At 38.4% G+C, this 18,081-nt stretch overlaps 3 protein-coding genes across 4 annotated transcripts; 1 reads left to right on the top strand and 2 right to left on the bottom strand.

The window, feature by feature from the left end:
- Positions 1 to 13,511, bottom strand: LOC134793701 (traB domain-containing protein-like). The gene is made up of 11 exons (XM_063765352.1): positions 13,359 to 13,511; positions 12,619 to 12,839; positions 9,796 to 9,891; positions 9,087 to 9,217; positions 8,674 to 8,798; positions 8,325 to 8,451; positions 7,468 to 7,607; positions 6,613 to 6,764; positions 6,275 to 6,380; positions 5,475 to 5,597; positions 1 to 4,723 (listed from the first exon to the last, which is right to left on the bottom strand). Exons 2-10 carry the CDS (start codon positions 12,818 to 12,820, stop codon positions 5,483 to 5,485), a joined length of 1,194 nt encoding a protein of 397 aa, XP_063621422.1. The 5' UTR covers positions 12,821 to 12,839; positions 13,359 to 13,511; the 3' UTR covers positions 1 to 4,723; positions 5,475 to 5,482.
- Positions 13,512 to 14,435: 924 nt separating this feature from the next.
- Positions 14,436 to 15,759, top strand: LOC134793605 (protein stunted). 2 transcript variants are annotated; one of them, XM_063765229.1, is made up of 4 exons: positions 14,436 to 14,571; positions 14,645 to 14,775; positions 15,097 to 15,124; positions 15,647 to 15,759. In XM_063765229.1, exons 1-3 carry the CDS (start codon positions 14,543 to 14,545, stop codon positions 15,108 to 15,110), a joined length of 174 nt encoding a protein of 57 aa, XP_063621299.1. In that variant the 5' UTR covers positions 14,436 to 14,542; the 3' UTR covers positions 15,111 to 15,124; positions 15,647 to 15,759. The 2 variants fall into 2 exon arrangements, with proteins under 2 accessions (XP_063621299.1, XP_063621298.1); XM_063765228.1 differs by lacking the exon at positions 15,097 to 15,124.
- Positions 15,760 to 15,875: 116 nt separating this feature from the next.
- LOC134793604 (tRNA N6-adenosine threonylcarbamoyltransferase, mitochondrial-like) lies at positions 15,876 to 17,370 on the bottom strand. Its single transcript, XM_063765227.1, has one exon. It carries the CDS (start codon positions 17,271 to 17,273, stop codon positions 16,020 to 16,022), a length of 1,254 nt encoding a protein of 417 aa, XP_063621297.1. The 5' UTR covers positions 17,274 to 17,370; the 3' UTR covers positions 15,876 to 16,019.
- Between the last annotated feature and the right edge of the window lie 711 nt (positions 17,371 to 18,081).

The following is an 18,081-nucleotide window of genomic DNA, read 5'->3' as shown; positions in this document are numbered from 1 at the left end:
TTTAAATCAAGTCTCTTTAATTTCTCGTTACATTAATAATAACAATATGTAAAGCAGAATATATTTGCTCACTCTTTCAACGACAAAATTGCCGCATACGTTAAACTTAAACAGTGCTTTTCAAAAATCGTTTCTTTTAAGTTTATAGGTACCGTTGGTTTATGAAATACGCTCGTGTTCGAAACACATGCAAAAATTGAAACAAGCACATGAAAAGTCACATAATTCGGTTACAAATTTAGGTACAGATTAGAAGTCTAAGCGGGTGAGGTGTTCAAAATAATCTGATCATTTACAGAACTTTATTGTTAAGAAAATAAATGGCCAGATGTTCAAAATTAAAATGATTTTGAACATCTGGCCAGATTAGATATATCTGCCGCTGACTGTATACAGCGATCACCATTTCACACACTATTTAATCATACCTTTATAACTATATATAATATATGTCTAAAAGAATCAGCCGCTCGTGAGGTCCAACTACTTCAGAGTTCAATAATACAGTCAGCAGCAGAAGTTGCTAAGCGGGTGAGGTGTTCAAAATTACCTTGACACGCTCTTATTCTCTTAACAATAAAGTAGCGTCAAGATCATTTTGAACACCACGCCCGCTTAGCAACTTCTGCTGCTGACTGTACATATTACGTGCTCTGAAATCGTTAGAACTCATGAGCAACTACCGACTATAAGAAAATATATTGGTTTAACTCCAGATGATGAAGACGCGCACTGCAGTAAACTTTGACTAAGTTTGACAATTCAGCTGAATCTCCTAACCCCCTTATTCATAAAACTTTACAAGCCTCAATTAGACTTTGTCTTATCTTTTTCTTACAAATATATATAAATGACTGTTAAAGACAACGATTATTAGCTAATTGAAGCTAGTTGCGCGTTTATGAATAACACAATTAGTAAATATATATTTAGGTAGTTTATATTTTTCTAAATTTTTCATTTCAAGCAATTTTCGTCATCCAAAGTTAAACCAATATTTATGACATAACTATGTATGTAAACAATTGTGATCACCAACGTATTTTGACCCTGAGTGACCCCGACTAAATTAGATGATATTATTTATAATAGTGACAACGTGTCGTGTGCAGAGAAGAACATTGATATAACCATTATTATAACAGTTTTGAACTTCGAGCAACACCGGCTTCCGACACATCGGAAGGGAGGGGCCCAAGCGATATCTCACCGTACAAATCTTTCTGCCATTTTTCGCGGGGGGAAAGGTGCACACAGTCGCACTTCTCACACACTTACATACAAAATCCAATCTGTAATGACGACACAAATACATAGAAAATGACACACGTCAAAGACAAATCTTGCAAACCTCGATCTCTTTTTGTGTACGGACGAGTGACAAGTGTCACAACACGCACACTAACACGTTTTCGTTGAAGTATGTTATTGTATTCTGAGAGATGAGAAGTCGGATTTGTCGCTCGACCGATCCGCAATTTGTACTGAGCGAGCAAAATCGATAAATCCAACGATTACATGAGACTAAAATATAATAATTGTGTTTGAATGTAATTAAACGTATGATATGTAAAAAAAAATATTACAGGTGAAATGTAACACTTTCTTTTTGTACATTTGATGTCCCCGACCTCTTTTTATAACAAAAAACCGAGCAAACAGGCATTTTTGTGCAGCAGTGTTCACGCGCGCGTCTGGACTCGGTCTAGTGAAAAATCCAAGTGCAACTAGTTTTATTACCCGCGCTAAATTAGATTAACGCGCTAATCTTGTACCTCGGCAGAGGGGAAATAGTGCGAATGCCGCCTCCCTTCCGTGTTGCTCGAAGGTTTTGAATGATTCACGGTCAGTTTCACTAGACTTATATCGACCGGGATATGAACCGTGATTACCTTTTGTATTGTTTTCGAGCTCCCGATATTGACTTTGACGCCCACCCTCTATCTTTAGTTATCCATGAACAAGATGCATGTAACTGCGTCGAAATATCGGGAGCTCGAAAATAATACAAAATGTAATCACGGTTCATATCCCGGTCGATATAAGTCTAGTGGAACCGTTATTATGCCGTAATTTGATAATGAATTAACGTATAATATTTGTATGCTAAGTCTAAGTCAAAATTCTAAACTATTGTTGCGATTGCGCTAGTAAAATATAAACAGTTAAACCCTTTGTTTTATACTTCGTGACCTATGTTATGAAACTCGAAAAAGGACTTAAGACATAAATGGCGACGTAGGAGTCTGCCGTACTTTACACCGGTATACAAGGAACTTCTATGAAACTCATACCGCAGGTTCGAAGCCTAATAGCTAGAGTTGTGCCGTTCTCGAGAACGTTCTCTACTACTATGAGCAATATTCCCGAGCGAGAACGTTCCCCACACAAAACAGAGAACGTTTTCGAAAACGGAACGGAACGACGCAAGACCAGCGACCACCAAGCTGTGGAAACCTTTTCAGTGACGTTTTAAACCGTTTTTGTGACATGTTTTTGTTAATTTTTTATTGTCTAAGCGTCCTGAATAAGTTTCATTCTATTCTATTGTGCTAGTAGCTGTGTAACTACTAACTATCGAATTCGCGTAAACTCGTTTTTTGCTTATTGAAGCAAATGAAATAAAACTGACTGCTGATTTTAACATATGATAGCTGATAGTCATCCTTGTTTATATTTTGAACGCAACCGTAACAAGCGTGACATGATTATCGAATGACAAGAACACGTGTTATTATATCACGAATATTATTTCCTTATTTTATAAATGGATGGAGATTTATAATTAATTTCTGACATTATCACAGTCCTTATTAAATTAATTTATAGAACGGAAAGAATTTTAAATGACCTAACGATTATAATAGTTAGGTATATTAAGGGTGGGTTCCACCACGCACAATCAACAAAACTGAATGATCATTTGATTAACATTAAGTATGGCGACTATGGCGGCTGCAGCTATCATCAGATATGATATAGAACTATCAAACAGTTCTGGAGTTAGACCAAGAAAAGTCTGCAGATATTTTGACAGCACACGCAGTGCAGGTGTTATTTTAAACGTCAAACTTCTATGAAATTATGACGTATAAATAACACTGGCACTGCGTGTGCTGTTAAACTGCGTGTGATGAAACTGACTGAATTTCTTCGTCTAACTCAATCAAACATATTTTAACGCACTACGATGATACAGGCAGATTCGTACAAAAACCCTAAATATTATGTCAATAAAAAAATGTCCAAATGCATCGAATTAATCAATTAAACAAATGTAGATGTAGGTAACGAAAAGATGTAAATTTCATAACTATGATAATTAAATGCAAAATACCAGAGGGCTAGCTAGTACTTCGTTAAAGTGGCAATGCGGCCAGGCAGGCCAACTATTTTTTTCTAGACCCATCTTCTAGGTTAATAGTTTTATAACTGCGTTCGCATAGGTAATAAATGTTTTTCTCTTAGTAAATACATGTATATCATTGTAAACAAGTTGAATATTAATATAATGACAATGAAAAACTTATATATTTAAAGTTGAGTGGAATTAAAAGATAATAGATAAACAATAAGCATAACCATCGTTTTGAAAAAGAAATAAATCAAATTCAGATCGAGAATGTCATCAGTGAAAATTATTATTGCGTTAAAAATGTCGGTACTAATCAATGATTTAAAACAAAATAACACGGACTGCTTTTTCAACAATGAAGACTTATAACAACGAAACAAAATAAACTAAAAGCATTTTCTTTATAAATAATTTAAAATATCGATTTTTTTACAACAACATATACAAAACCAAAACATGGCACGTAGGTACATTTCGATATTTTACATCAAATTCCAATTATGAATCGAATATTTACAATATTTTACTTTTGATACCAACAAACAAAGCTCACAGTTTGGCCAAAAGGAGCCGAACAACAAAATATGCTAGAGCTAAAGCCCTTTCCTGACTTGTCAGTATTATATCTGTCGGTGACCGATCGTAAAATCCGCCGGATCGTAAAGTTCCTGAGTAATGTTTTGACGGTAGTCACATTAAACCAATAGATAGCCTTAGGTAGTTAAGATAAGATTCGTTAGGTTGCTTCAGATACCCAAACGGCAAACTGTCCAGAAATAGGAGCTCCGCGACTCACGGAACGAGACGATGATTTTCACGTTTCACGATACGCCTAGGAATTTCATGATCTGGCGGATATTAAGATCGGCCGCTGACATATCCGCAAGAGCGGGATGCACCCTCGCGTCCGTGATCCACCAATCAGATACTAATGTCAACTAATGTGGCTTAAGTTCTTACAATTAAAGTTATGGAAGGACAGCCAAATTTACAAGCGCGTGAAAATTGGGTAAATAATATCATTCTTGCCAAGGATTTTTTTCTTCGTACAACTTTTAGGACATAAATTTATTAGTACCACGAAGTATTTAGAATTTGAATGAATGTAAATTTGGTACCTACAGCCCGTAAGATTTTACGGGTTTATAAGGAACGAGTGCAAATTAATATCTCAATAATATGTTTATACACACTACAATAATTTTAGCAATTAAACTTTCTAATCAGAGACTCATGTTCGCACCTAACCTATTCATTAATAAAATAATAAATCATATAATTGATGAGCGAGTTTTCATCCAATAATATTTACAGTTTAGTCTTCCTAAATTTATTATGTGTGTGTTTCCGATGGTCCAATTAGGGATTCTGAAAAGAAATTATTATTTTTAACTCGAGATTGATAGTATAGATTTTTTGATATTGTTACGTCTCGCCCCTTGACTTTGATTATCGATACGAAGTAATTAATACATTTATAAGCAGGTGAGTGTAAGCTAAGAGCTATAAGGCTTATAAGACAAGACAAGCAGGCAGTAGGTGGAAATATATTTCTGTGGACGTCACGCTATTTAGGGCAGACAGTTTGAGTAATCATAAACCTATTAGCCTTTCTACGTATTTGATACTACTATCGAATTCATTTGTCAAAATAATATCCACAAAGTATTCCTTGACTTCTTTGATTCGGTAACTTCATTATTCGGTCGTCTGTGTAGACTAAGGATCTCCAAAATGTTTGATTCTAAGTCAACAGTCAGGCCTTCTTTCGCGGACCCGACTGTATGGAATGGTTCTATTCACGGGCCGGATTAGCAGGCTCGTGGGTCGAATGTGACCCGCTGACGGCGCGGACCGCAGTTTGGAGCAAGGCTCGGAACCGGTTTTTTTCTTCATACAAAAAATACCGGTAAAATTACGTTGTTTTTTGCTCTTTGGTTTATTATTAAATTTTTAATGGGACAATCTAATAATACGAAGTTGTTACCTAAATACATGATTCAGTCCTACGTAAAGAGCATAAAATAATTAAAAATATCGGGGTTTTGAAAAAACCGGTTCCGAGGTTTGGAGACCCCCGGTTTAGACAGGCGAGTACATCAGGTGGACAGGTACTCACTCGGTGCATCACGGCAGCCAGCGGCGCGGCCACAGCCGGTAGCCGGCGTACACCAGCGCGCCCACGCACGCCACGCGCACGGACACGCGGATGATGCGAGTTGACAGTGATTCTGGCGGGATCCTGCGGATACAAAGTTTTTTTACTGTATTTAGTTGTCTATGGCCAGTGGGGAGACACTCCTGACTTCGGGCAAACTCGGCTCCGTTCGGCTCAGCATTGCTCCAAGCAATTATTAGGGTTGACACAATTTGACGTCCGTGCGTGCACGACCACAGATAATTACTTGAATTTTGACAACCCTAAATAGTCGAAAGGGATAGTGTCATAAGTTAGAAGGGATATCATAATTCGACCCTGAATCGCTGTCAAACTTCGGTTTTGTAAGAAGTGTCCTTTCTGTACGGTAGTACTATTACTTATTCTGTGCTAAGGCACGCAAGTGACATAAGGATAGATCGATTCTCGACCTCAAGGAACTGAGTTTTCAGTCATGGTCAGTCTTGACTGACCATGTCCGTCCGCATGAGAATCGGAATAGAGGGAATACCACGATGTATTCGATGTCGGTGTGCAGTGACGGTGGTCGCGATGGGTATTGGAGTATCGAGGCAAATAAATAAATAGTTTTAAGGTATTTATGTACGGGCCACTAGTTGCTTGAAAAAAAAAATCATTAAAAAAATTCATGTCCCCATTAAAAAAAACCGTTCTGTATTCATATAGAACGGTACGGATGCTTGTGTAGGTCCACAAGCGTGACGAAGCATAAAACAACAGGATTTGTGATTGGTACTGACTTGAGTAGCGGCGGGATGTCTTGCGAGCGCACTTGGCCCCAATGTTGCACGATGCCGGCCACGTGGCCGATGCCCACCACGCCCACTATGCGGCACGGCTCTCGCCCTGAAACATTCCGCGCAATGACATTTGTTCTGGATTTATAACCTTAAATACTCACAGAATAAGGACTAGTATTACGTTAAAGAATGACTCGTTTAATGCAGACGATGCAGTGACGCCGCAATGCATCGCTAATCGCCACAAATCTCAAGGCTTCTACAGATCTTACAACAAATCGCTTACGATTGTCGGGGAAGGTTTGTAGCCGGTACTAAACTTTAACTAGAGTACTCACTAGGCTGCAGCGCCGCGACCTGCAGCGAGTGGCAGAGGTACATGTCGCGCTCTAGCACGAAAACACGCTTCAACGCTGGGAATTCTTCTGCCATCTCTTCTAGCATGTCTTCCAGCATCTTCTTTTGTTTACATTTCTCTACCTCCTCCACGCTGAAAAAAAAAAACAATTACTTTTAGGGTTGCGTTTTTTGTCATTTTGGATACGGAACCTAAAAATGTGACTACCTACTTTTGAGTTTCATAGCGGCCGCTAGCGTCGGCTTGAATGTACGGTACAATCCGGAAGTAACGACCCTCAAGGGACCGCTGATATTACGTCGTACCAACCGGACGACGTACTAAACGATCTACCAATTTTAATATTTTTTTAAGGTACTAAGACTCCACTGTCCGTCTGTCTGTCACCATGAACCGTGATAGTGATGTATTTCTTTTGCCGCTATAACAACAATTACTAAAAAGTACGGAACCCTCGGTGGGCGAGTCCGACTCGCACTTGTCCGGTTTTTTAATTATAACAATTCGTCATTTTGTATTTACATATTAATATTTATGCTACTATCAAAGAAAAAAAACATTTGAAGTATTTATTTATGTTGTAGGTATTACAACATTTTGTCATCAATAGAGGGACTTGTTTGTTTGGAAGAAGCCACTTCTGTACGCGTAATACTCACTCATCACCTGCAAATTACTGCCACAATACTGGGTCAATCGAAAAATAAATAAGAATTTCGTCAAAAATTAATTTTTTGATATACTGTATGTAGTGTATGTATTCGCGCTGGGCCCTCTGTTTTGCTGGGCAGTTTCCTCGCGAGGCGTCTTCTTCGTATGGACTCACCAGACTCACCTTATAGACTGGTTGGATGTGAGCAAGTGCCATACGAAGCGTATGGTCTGCCCCCAGGTCAAGGAGGCGATGGCTCTGTGCAGAGTGATATCTATTGCTCGGTCGCCTAACTGGACCATGCAGTTGGGTATCTTCTTGGCCTGTATAAAATAAGATTTATTAACTAGTATTAAATCAGTTTTTCAATCACAATTTTTTAATACATATGTTTCAAGATTTTATAAGTGCCTTTTTAGGGTTCCGTACCCAAAGGGTATAACCGGGACCCTATTACTAAGACTCCGCTGTCCGTCTGTCTGTCTGTCACCAGGCTGTATCTCATGAACCGTGATAGCTAGGCAGTTGAAATTTTCACGCTATAATAACAAATACTAAATATTTTTTGCTGTTTTGTGCGTATTGGTACGGAACCCTTCGTGCGCGGGTCCGACCGACTCGCACTTGGACGGTTTTTCTAATATTATTAACACAACTCTTAATAGACCATCTAAATTCATATGAATTTTGCCCTTTTTTCTCGATCTTGGTCGTTCCCCTATTCGTTCGTCGAATCAAACTATGAGGTTGCCAGGCTTTGTTTTCATGCTGCGAACAATCCATCATGCCCTCGTCGGAACAATTAACTAACCAGTTTTAATTCTTATTGCAACGAGATAAAGTTTATCAGTTATGTGAAATGACACAAGCAGCCCGTCAACTCACCTCGGCCATGGCACGTCGGAACTCGCCGCCGGGCGCCATGCCCAGCTCGCGTGTGATATGCGCGGACATGTTCAGGAGCAGAATGTACATGAGGCCGTTGAACACTCCGTTCTGGGCCATTGTTGTCCTGAAAACGCTTGAGATGTCACACTCACCTCGGCCATGGCACGTCGGAACTCGCCGCCGGGCGCCATGCCCAGCTCGCGTGTGATATGCGCGGACATGTTCAGGAGCAGAATGTACATGAGGCCGTTGAACACTCCGTTCTGGGCCATTGTTGCCCTGAAAATGTTTTATACGTTTGAGATGTCAAAGTTCAGTCAACAGATACTGAGATTTCGCACAGATGCAATCACGTAGCTAAAAAAAAAATTGATCTCGCTATCGAAAATAGAAGTAAGGAGTCATATGTATTAATAACCAGTGCTGAAGTTGAGTTGAAAAAATGTAAACAAACCAAACTGAAACGCAGTAAATAAAACATACTTTTGAATATTAACTCACCTTATCTTCTTAATATTAATATTTTTAGCTTCTCTTAAAATTATTTCTTCATCTAGCAATAGTATGTTTGTTCTCTGTTCACACAACTCAACCATTACAATATGCGGGTTCACTTCTTGTATTACCTGAAACAAACAAGATTATTAATTAAGCAAAATATCAGCTTAACTTGAAAAAAAAAGGCACTTTTTCTAATCTGCTTATATTACATGTATTATTTTTTATTAAATGATTATATTAACTTTGCAATCAAGGTATTCACTAAGTAATATTGACAGAAGATTTAATATTGTCTGCACAAAAGTTTTTTAACTTCACTATTTTAGTAATCAATTAAGGCATTTGACATAGTTTTTCTCTATGCAATATACCCACTATTGCGCTTTTTATTCTTTGCTTTATTGATATCTTACCCTGGACACATCTTCTTGAGATTGCAAGCTAAAATGGGCAGTGCCCACCAAATAAACCTTTCCACCGTCAGGGGCATCCAACACAGTGACAGTGCTGGGCATTCCATCGTCCAAGGGCAAGTCAGGGACTCCTGTAATGTAGAAACAGTGCTAACCATGTCAGGTCTAATTTTTTAAGGCATAGTTAGTACCTATAGTAGTATAGTAGAACTTTAGGAATAGTGGAAAATTTTCCGCATCAAGCTAAATTCGAAGTAATAACTGTTGAACAGCCGTCTATGATTAATTGATTCGTTCGCCTTATGCAGGTGCCGGAGGTTTCTTATCATACACAATTTATTATAAGAACAGACAGAATTTTTATTTTATTTTGTAGATTCATCTGAGCCTTGATAAGCTTGTAACAGCTCATTCGAGATAATATATTTAGGTAAATGTAGTACGGTCGACAACCCCAATGAAGGCGAGAATACACAGCGCTCGTATTTGAACTTTAGTACTATCGCGATACAGTTGCTTTTTAAACGGCATTGTTGCTTTGCCACGCGCCAAAGTTGGAAGCTTGGGCTCGTCATAAAATAAACAATGGCTTTTGTTTAAGAGATTAGGGTCTTAGGCGTAAAAACTACTTGAAAAAAAACCATATTATAGATACAATAAATCAGTCTATAACAAGATAAAAATCACAACTTTTTATAATTAAATTTACCTTCAATATCACATTCTGGGTTGGAATCAGCAATCTGATTATCTGAAGGGCTCTCTCTTTTCTGATCTGGCGTGGAAGTCACAAACTTAGGTTTCTCTGTAACAATACATTAAATTGTAAAGTATTTCGGTAATATACTTGTTTTTGGTACAGTCGCGCACACTGTTAATTGTACATCGGTGGACCTTATGCCTTTTGTAATAAGGTCCACTGATGTATAGTCAGGAGTGTTGCTGTGTGTACCTAAACAAAAATGTTAATTACTTTTTATATGATTACTTCTTCTTATTGCGTTTTTCCTTTTTAAAGACATTTTGTGAAGTGTGTCAAGTGTCAGCTGTAGCACTACTGAACTTTTATTTACCCACTCAACTGCGGAGAAGCCCTAACAGTGCATCAGCTTGGATTGCAAGATACACTTATTAGATTATCTACTCACGGTAGAATCTGTTATAAGTTTTTGGCTTAGTCTGGTCTTACTCGTATGGTCTTAGTGTAAATTGTGTAGTTAAAAGTAAGTTGGGTCAAATTACATTGATGTAAGGATGAAAATAAATTGTTTCTTTTTCATCCTTACATCAAAGTAATTTAATTCTGGAATTTTCTTTAGTACCTCTACTATTTACTCTGCACGATTGTAAATAAACATAGGGTCATTGCGCTAGTTTCCGTCCAGCTCTAATTTTCGTCCACTTGATGGAGTAGAAACATAGAAATATAAAATTGCTACTTGCGAAATAATATTTTTATGGAGACAGATATGTTATTTAGACATTAAGGATTGCAATAAGTCCAAATTTGTGCCGTATGGTAGGTTTATATAAAATTTTTCGCAAATCTTTGTAGCAACTCCGCCAAGTGGACGCAAGCTAGAGCTGCACGGACCTAGCACAGTGAATCTACTAATTGAAATTGTGTTGCTCCCAAAACTTATTTGCAAGAGTACACCAACAGCCGGGTACTGACTGGGCGAGCAGCCTCGCGAGGCAGCGTCGCGAGGCAAATCCTCGGTCAGTCAGGACGTGCCTCGCCCGAGGCAAACGCATGTCCGGCCTCGGCCGAGCGCGCCTCGGCCCGAGCCAAGCGTTGTCGGTTTTTTGTCCATGCTCAAAGGCGCCTCAGTAAGTTTGCCGCGCTCACTCAAGACGGTTGTGTTTTGCCTCGCTTGTACCCGCATGTTAGCACCATGGATAAAGAACAGTGCCTTAAATTGATACAACTATATGGTGAATATAGACGATTATGGGATGCGAAATGTCCCGATTATACTAATAGATGACTAAGAGAAGATGCGTGGAGAAATATAAGCCAGGAAATAAACATTCCAATAAGTGATTTAAAGAAAAAGATGGAGTCCTTGCTAGGATCTTACAGGAGGGAAAAGTCGAGAGAAAAAAAGCCGAAATTTTGACAAGCCGTAGAATTATTAGAAACGCAGTGGTAGCGATAGCTTTTGGAATGAATGGCCTAATGACACGCGCGGTCTCTGTGCGACTTCACGTTAAACTGAGCGCTCGATGTTTGGCTCAGGCGTCACCGTGGCTCGGCTTTTCCGCGCGCGGCAGCCTCGTGCAACAAATCCTACTGACCGAGGCTGCCTCGCGCGGCAAACGTTGCGCGGCAATCGTCCGAGGCTGCCTCGCGAGGCTGCTCGCTCAGTCAGTACCCGGCTATTTACACTTGCCCTTTAGTTGTCTTAATAGCCGTAAAGAATATGATCATTAGGTCATTCACACCATATACCTAGTAAGAAAAGTACCTATCTGTAAGTAAGCAGTCAACAGATATATCTTTATGCCTTGTAAACTATTATGCAAAGGTTGCGTGCTACCGCTTCAGGTACATAGCCTGACACTATTGACTTTTTATAGCAATAAAAGTGTGTCATTATATGTCTGTTGTGCAAGATATTATTGCTGGTGACACATGTTTATGGACACAATTATGCTGTTGAGGATTTGCATGGTACGGTTACAGTACAATGGAATAGTGGTGGTTAGTTTGTACTTAGCATCTATTGCTCTTAGAAACTATTCTCTAATTTACATAGAGTAGATTGTAAAGTCCTTAAAGTTTCTAGTCATCACTGTTTTAGACAGGCCATAAATTTGCTTGTGGAAAGTCAAAGTAACGTAGATCTTTGATAATCCGGACCCAGAGCGGAGCGGAGAGTAGTCCCAAAGTGGACAATTATGACATTAGTTTCCCAAAAATAATCATTTAGCTAAACAAACCAGATTTAAGATAAGATAATATAATTTATTCCATAACAATTTTACAATCATGTCGGAAATATTACTTACACACTATTAAAATGAATAGCAATTTAATAAATAACATGCATATTGTAACTTAAACTAAAATATACAAAATAAAACCAAACCACAACAACAAAATAATTTCATATTTTGTTGTTTTTAAAACACCAGACATAAGATTTTGAATGATTTTTGTTTAGCAATACTAGGGCTTATCCCTTGGGACTTTAAATCTTCATAGTAGGTGTTCAACAGATGTAAGGTGCATTGGCATAATTTCAAAAGCGGGGCGATTTTTAAAATGGCTAATATCTGCTATAAAACAGTAGCAGTTAATACTTTAGCAACACTAAACTAATGCTATTGCAAGGCTTACCATGGTATCTTGGTATCTGCTGCTACAATAGAAAGTAGTTCTGTTTAGTAGATATTAGCAATTTTCAAAAAAACTCTGCTTTTCAAGTTACCCCAATGCAGTAGGAGAAATATCAATGATTTTTTATTTAATCCATAGCTTTCAGTGATCTCATAATCTTGATGTAAGAATTTAAAAAATGTACATTACCGCTAGTCCCTGGGCCCATGTTCCCTGTTATATTGAGATGTGTATCTCCCCCTCCGTCTTCAGCCCTTATGAACACTTTGCATTCATTGACCAAGTCACTCTTCACATTGGGTTTAGGATTAGGCTTTAATAACAATTCCTCCTCGTCCAGGCCCTGCTTGCCAGTCACACTGTCACTTAGCAGGGAGTCAGCAGCATCCATTTTATATTAAAGTAGGCACCTGAAAAATAACATTATTTTAGCTTAACTCCTCTATGATAGCAATATAAAATCCTGTATATTTTGTACTTCTGTTATTTGTACACCAATGGTAGCAAAAGAGTATATGACTGGCACAAGGTGGCATGTCAAAGGTGGATCAAGTGCATTTATTGTATGTACCTATCTTGTTCTAAGTAAAATATTTTCTTGGGAGCTTTAGCAACCTTACTAGGCGCCAGGAAACACAAAATTACATACATCCTTACAGAATAAGTACAAGTATCTTGTGATTGGTGGTAGTGACGTGTTATTTTCATTTTTAAACCATGATGTACGGAAAATGATTTGAAATACATTATGTTGCAATAATACTCGACTGCGAGTACTGCGACAATATACATAATAAAACGCAACCGTGAGAGACATATCTATATGAAATACGCAATTTTGGCTAAACTTCCTTTAAATAAAATTTTTTTTATTAAAATTGTATAATGATCGAATAAATGTATTTTTGTAACAATTTTACAGCACTTACTCTTTGCGCAGGCGTTAATGTACATAAGCGGGTTAGATATGTAACAAGAAGCAAAAATATGTAGGGAAAAAGAGAATTCCAACTCTTTTTAAAATGAAAATATCGACATGAACACGAAACGATCAACGCAACGCAACGTCACTGGAATATTTTTCGAAAAATGACACTTGTGTTTCCAGTGCTGCCCCAAATAAAACTAAAAATCCCTTCAATTTTCAATCAATTACAACATAGTATTTATGTAGTATCAGGGGTGTGAAACTCCTGACTTCGGTCAAACTCGGCTCCGCTCGGCTCAGCATTGCTCCGAGCAATTATTAGGGTTGGCACCACTTGATTTCCTTTTGCGTGCACGACCACAGATAAGATAATCACTTGATTTTTGGCAACCCTAAATAGCCGAAAGGGATAATGCCATATATTAGAAAGGGACAGCATGATTCGACCCTGAACCGCTGTCAAACTTCGTTTTTGTAGGAAGTTTCCTTTCTGTACGGTAGTACTATTAATTATTCTGTGGTAGTATTGTTATAGTCGGTTTAGACTCTCGCGCGAGCCACGAGACGAGCCGCGAGCCGCGCCACGAGACGCGAGTGTGAACGGTAGGCTCGTGACTCGTCTCGCGGCTCGGCTCGCGCTCGCCTGGCTCGCGTGGAGGAGCGGTTTTTTGGGCACGAGTCAAAGGAGCTCGCGCGGGACGCGCGCTTGCGTTCACACTCGCGTTCGACTTGTCATTCGATTATAAACCTTATGCCGTGCCGTTAGTGTTTACGCGCCATGAGACGAGCCTCGAGCCGAGCCACGAGGCGAGAGTGTAATCATTAGCTCGACGGGCTCATGCGCTCAAGGCCACTCGAGGCGAGCCACGAGACGCACCGCGAGACGAGCCGTCTAAACCGGCTATTAAGGTATTAAAAAAAATGCAATTTTAATCACTTTAGAGGCTTTTTCATAACCTGGTAACACTGAACTTGATCCAGACTATTTAAGACTGAATTATAACCGCTACAAATTGTGATTATTGTCTATGTTTTCATCTTTATTTTATCTGTATTCTAACCTAATCGTCCTGTCTAACTCTAGCTAGTCTATGCCAACTGTTACATCACTTGCTGTGGAGAAGACCACTTTTCAGGGAATTTTCATCTCTTACTCTTGAAACTAGATATTAAAATCTTGCAATAATGAGTGCCTGGAGAGCAGCTGGTCTTAAGTGAGTTATGATCTTTCACTTGGAAAATGGTTTCTTTGAGGAACAGTGCAATGATAGTTTTGTTTAATTTTAGCTACATCAACTACTCCAACATCGCCGCTAAGGTACTCCGTCGGGCCCTCAAACCAGAGTTCCGAGCTGAAGCATTCAAGCGAGATGAATCCCACATTCGCATCACCCCTTGGGCTAATGGCAAACCAGCTCGTGAGTATCCATTCTACCCTCAAAATATAGGTTTTTTTTCTTTGTATGGACTTGAGGGCAAAATATAGGTTGATCCACATTGTTATTTGGTATCTGGGGGCACGGTAGTGCAACCGCCAAGACGAGCAAAGCGAAGCGCAAGGGCACTACCAACCTTTTCTCGAAGTGCTTCGTCGTTTTTTGAATTTTTGTTTTCATCAAAACCTCTGGGTCTTTTAATGCAGGTGTACTCAATCTATGGACTTAATTTTCCTCCATATGGACTCCTTGAATGCTCTTAATTTTGTATGAATTAGATTTAAATATTTGATTTGTTTTCAGATGAAAAATTATAAATTAAGTATACAGTGTAAGTCAGGAGATGCAACAGAAATGTGTTTAGATGCTTTATTTTATTTGAATAGTAACCATTTTCTGGTCTTATTTTTATGTAGTAGTAAGACCACTCAAATGAAGATAAAATAATATGCAATAGTAATTAATTAAACCTTTACTAACTCTAGTTACATTTTAACTAATTGAGTTGTGTGATTTGTCCAATTTGAAATAAAAGTAACTCTTAGTACATCAGACTGTGAATGTTATTGCCTATTGACTGTGTCCCAATGATTAAAATAAAAATGTTTGTATTGAAAGACTAACAAAATAGAAAAAAAGAAAATGCTAGCAAATCTTACCTAGTATTTGAATGTTTTAAGAAACTTATCAAAATTTAATTAATTATTATTAATACCCAGGGAGGTTTGCTACACATTTTAAAAATCTTTGCTCGAGTTGATTGCAAACACAATGAATGTGTGTGTATGTGTGCTCAACTAACATTTCACCATCCATTTATACAAAATGCTAATTTTATCATTTATTATTGCAGATGCAAAACAGGCGGCACCCAAGTAGACTTAATGGAACCACTGGCAAACATGCATGATGATTGATAATTGTAATTACAGCAAGTGATAGTTTTAATTTATTAAAAACCATATATAACAATACTTTTTTATTTATTTTTATATACATAATGTACAGCAATATAGTACACCTAATGCCTTATGCAATTATTTCATTAATAGTCATTCCATAACATTGCTCTCCTCTTACTTTGGAAAGTGGAAAATAAATATAGTAACAGAGACAATTATTTTTATCCTCCTAAGACCCTGTGTACAATTTTTTGTAAATGTTCCACAATTTTACTGATTAACTGAGAGTTCCAAATTCAAAAACAAAATAAATGCTTCTGGGTCTCAGAAGGCTAAATGTGGCATTTTTTTTCTGATTCTTGTGACCCTTATTTGTATGTCAGCAGCTTTAACATCATTTGTAATATTTTTTCCAAGTGTTGCATAAGGATCTACTATAACATCAGAATTCAACATGGCACAATCTTTGTTTAGTTTCAGTTTCTCTATTCCATTCCAGGCTATCATTACACCATTATCTGTACATACTCTGGGTGGTGGGCGATAAACTTGATACCCTCTTTTGTCACCAATAACCTTGATAGAATTAAATATATAATCATTACAAGCAACTCCACCTGCAACTACAATGCTCTTATTAGAAATTATAATTTTGTTAGCTTCACAAAATGCCACAGCCCTCTCTGTTCTGTGTGCTATATGCTCAGCTACACCATGCAAAAAACCTGCACATAAGTTGTTTATTTCTGGAATAATTCCATCACCTATAATTCTGTGTTCGGATTCTTTCTCCTTTAATTTTCTTTCAACAAAATCCTTCAGTCCACTGAAGCTAAAACTACAATCTCTAAGTTTCACCAATGGCAACGGGAACTCAAACATATAAGGCTTGTCAGCCTTTTTTGCAGCTAGCTCAATTGCTCTCCCACCAGCAACTTGTGAGTACTCCAGGATGTTTCTGAGTTTCATGCGGCGAGCAACCTTGTCCATTATTTCTCCCGGTGAATTATCTAGAGTATCACCAAGCAAGAGTACATCATCAACATCTCTGAAAGCTGCTAGAAGACTATTGCCACCTGATATTAACAAGGCTAAGAAGGGAAAAGGAATGTCATGGTACATCCTGGCCACAAGTGCATGTGCTTCCATGTGATGTATAGGTATTAAGGGTTTATTATGCAATCTCGATAAATGTTTTGCATATCTGACACCCACCTCAAGGCTGTTCATTAAACCAGGTTTGACTGTAACTGCTATAGCATCTATGCTATCCATACAAATAGATGCTGTATCTAGTGCTCCGTTAACCGCCTTTGCAATGTTATCACGGTGTAGTTCATGAGCAATTGTTGGATTTATTCCCCCATATTTTAGATGCCTTACATTTTGTGAATATAATGATTCTCCTAATATGTTACCAACACCATTAACTATAGCACAGCCCGTATCATCGCATGATGTCTCTATTCCTAAAACTAGGGTATTTTCTGAGAAAATATGGTGTTTCTTACGGTGAACTAACCTCACTGATTTGTTTACATGCAGTCTTCTTAAAGTTAAACAGCACAAACCAAACATAGCTGAACATTAAAAAATGGTCGTATCCACTATGTTATTTTGAAACGTTAATATAAATTATAAGTAAATTCGATATGCAATAAATAAATACTATAGTTTTAACTGTTTTAACTATAACCTATAAACACAGATTTGTTGGTTGACATATCGTATGACATCTGTCAAATACACAGACCCCTCAACATGACCATCGATAATTACCTGCGATTCGCGTTACATATGCAGTGCAAGCAGTTGCGTTACATTCAAGTATCCGTGAGGTTGAAGAGGCCTATAAAAGCAACAATTTTGACTGTGATCTATCATCGCGAGTTGTGATAAGCGATAGAGATACACTATACAGCTATAGTTAGAATGTAACCGTATACTCGTAATACATGTTCTTTCATTTTGTAACAATTAGCAACATCTCTATCGCTCGGATCGCTCCGTAATGGCCGGCTTAGATTCGTGGGTCGGCTCGCGGCGCGTCTCCTGGCTAATATATTTTAAACACTAACAGCACGGTATAAGGTTTATAACCGAATGACAAGCCGAACGCGAGTGTAAATTCAAGCGCGCGTCCCGAGTGAGCCCCTTTGGCTCGTGCCCAAAAAAACCACTCCTCCACGCGAGCCGAGCTGCGAGGCAAGCCACGAGCCCACCGCTTAACTCGCGTCTCGTGGCGCGGCTTACAGCTCGGCTCGTGGCTCGCGCAAGAATGTAAATCGCTTGTAAAAGCTTATTAAAGGCCGTAACACACTATCGCATCGCACCGCGACCTTGGTGCGTCGCACACATAAGTGAGAGCGAGTAACAGATATCTCTT

This window comes from Cydia splendana, chromosome 9, assembly GCF_910591565.1.
Source record: "Cydia splendana chromosome 9, ilCydSple1.2, whole genome shotgun sequence".
Taxonomy (NCBI): Eukaryota; Metazoa; Arthropoda; class Insecta; order Lepidoptera; family Tortricidae; genus Cydia; species Cydia splendana.
This window is presented reverse-complemented; position numbering and strand designations above follow the sequence as displayed.

Excerpts from the sequence above, each read along its gene's own strand:
- LOC134793604 (XM_063765227.1), bottom strand. The coding sequence starts at position 17,273 with ATGTTTGGTTTGTGCTGTTTAACTTTAAGAAGACTGCATGTAAACAAA.
- LOC134793605 (XM_063765228.1), top strand. The coding sequence starts at position 14,543 with ATGAGTGCCTGGAGAGCAGCTGGTCTTAA. Across the intron at positions 14,572-14,644 it reads TGGAGAGCAGCTGGTCTTAA|CTACATCAACTACTCCAACA; the intron begins GTGAGTTATGAT and ends GTTTAATTTTAG. Across the intron at positions 14,776-15,646 it reads GGCTAATGGCAAACCAGCTC|ATGCAAAACAGGCGGCACCC; the intron begins GTGAGTATCCAT and ends TTATTATTGCAG.
- LOC134793701 (XM_063765352.1), bottom strand. The coding sequence starts at position 12,820 with ATGGATGCTGCTGACTCCCTGCTAAGTGACAGTGTGACTGGCAAGCAG. Across the intron at positions 9,892-12,618 it reads CATGGGCCCAGGGACTAGCG|AGAAACCTAAGTTTGTGACT; the intron begins GTAATGTACATT and ends GTATTGTTACAG. Across the intron at positions 6,381-6,612 it reads GGTCGCGGCGCTGCAGCCTA|GGCGAGAGCCGTGCCGCATA; the intron begins GTGAGTACTCTA and ends GGAATGTTTCAG.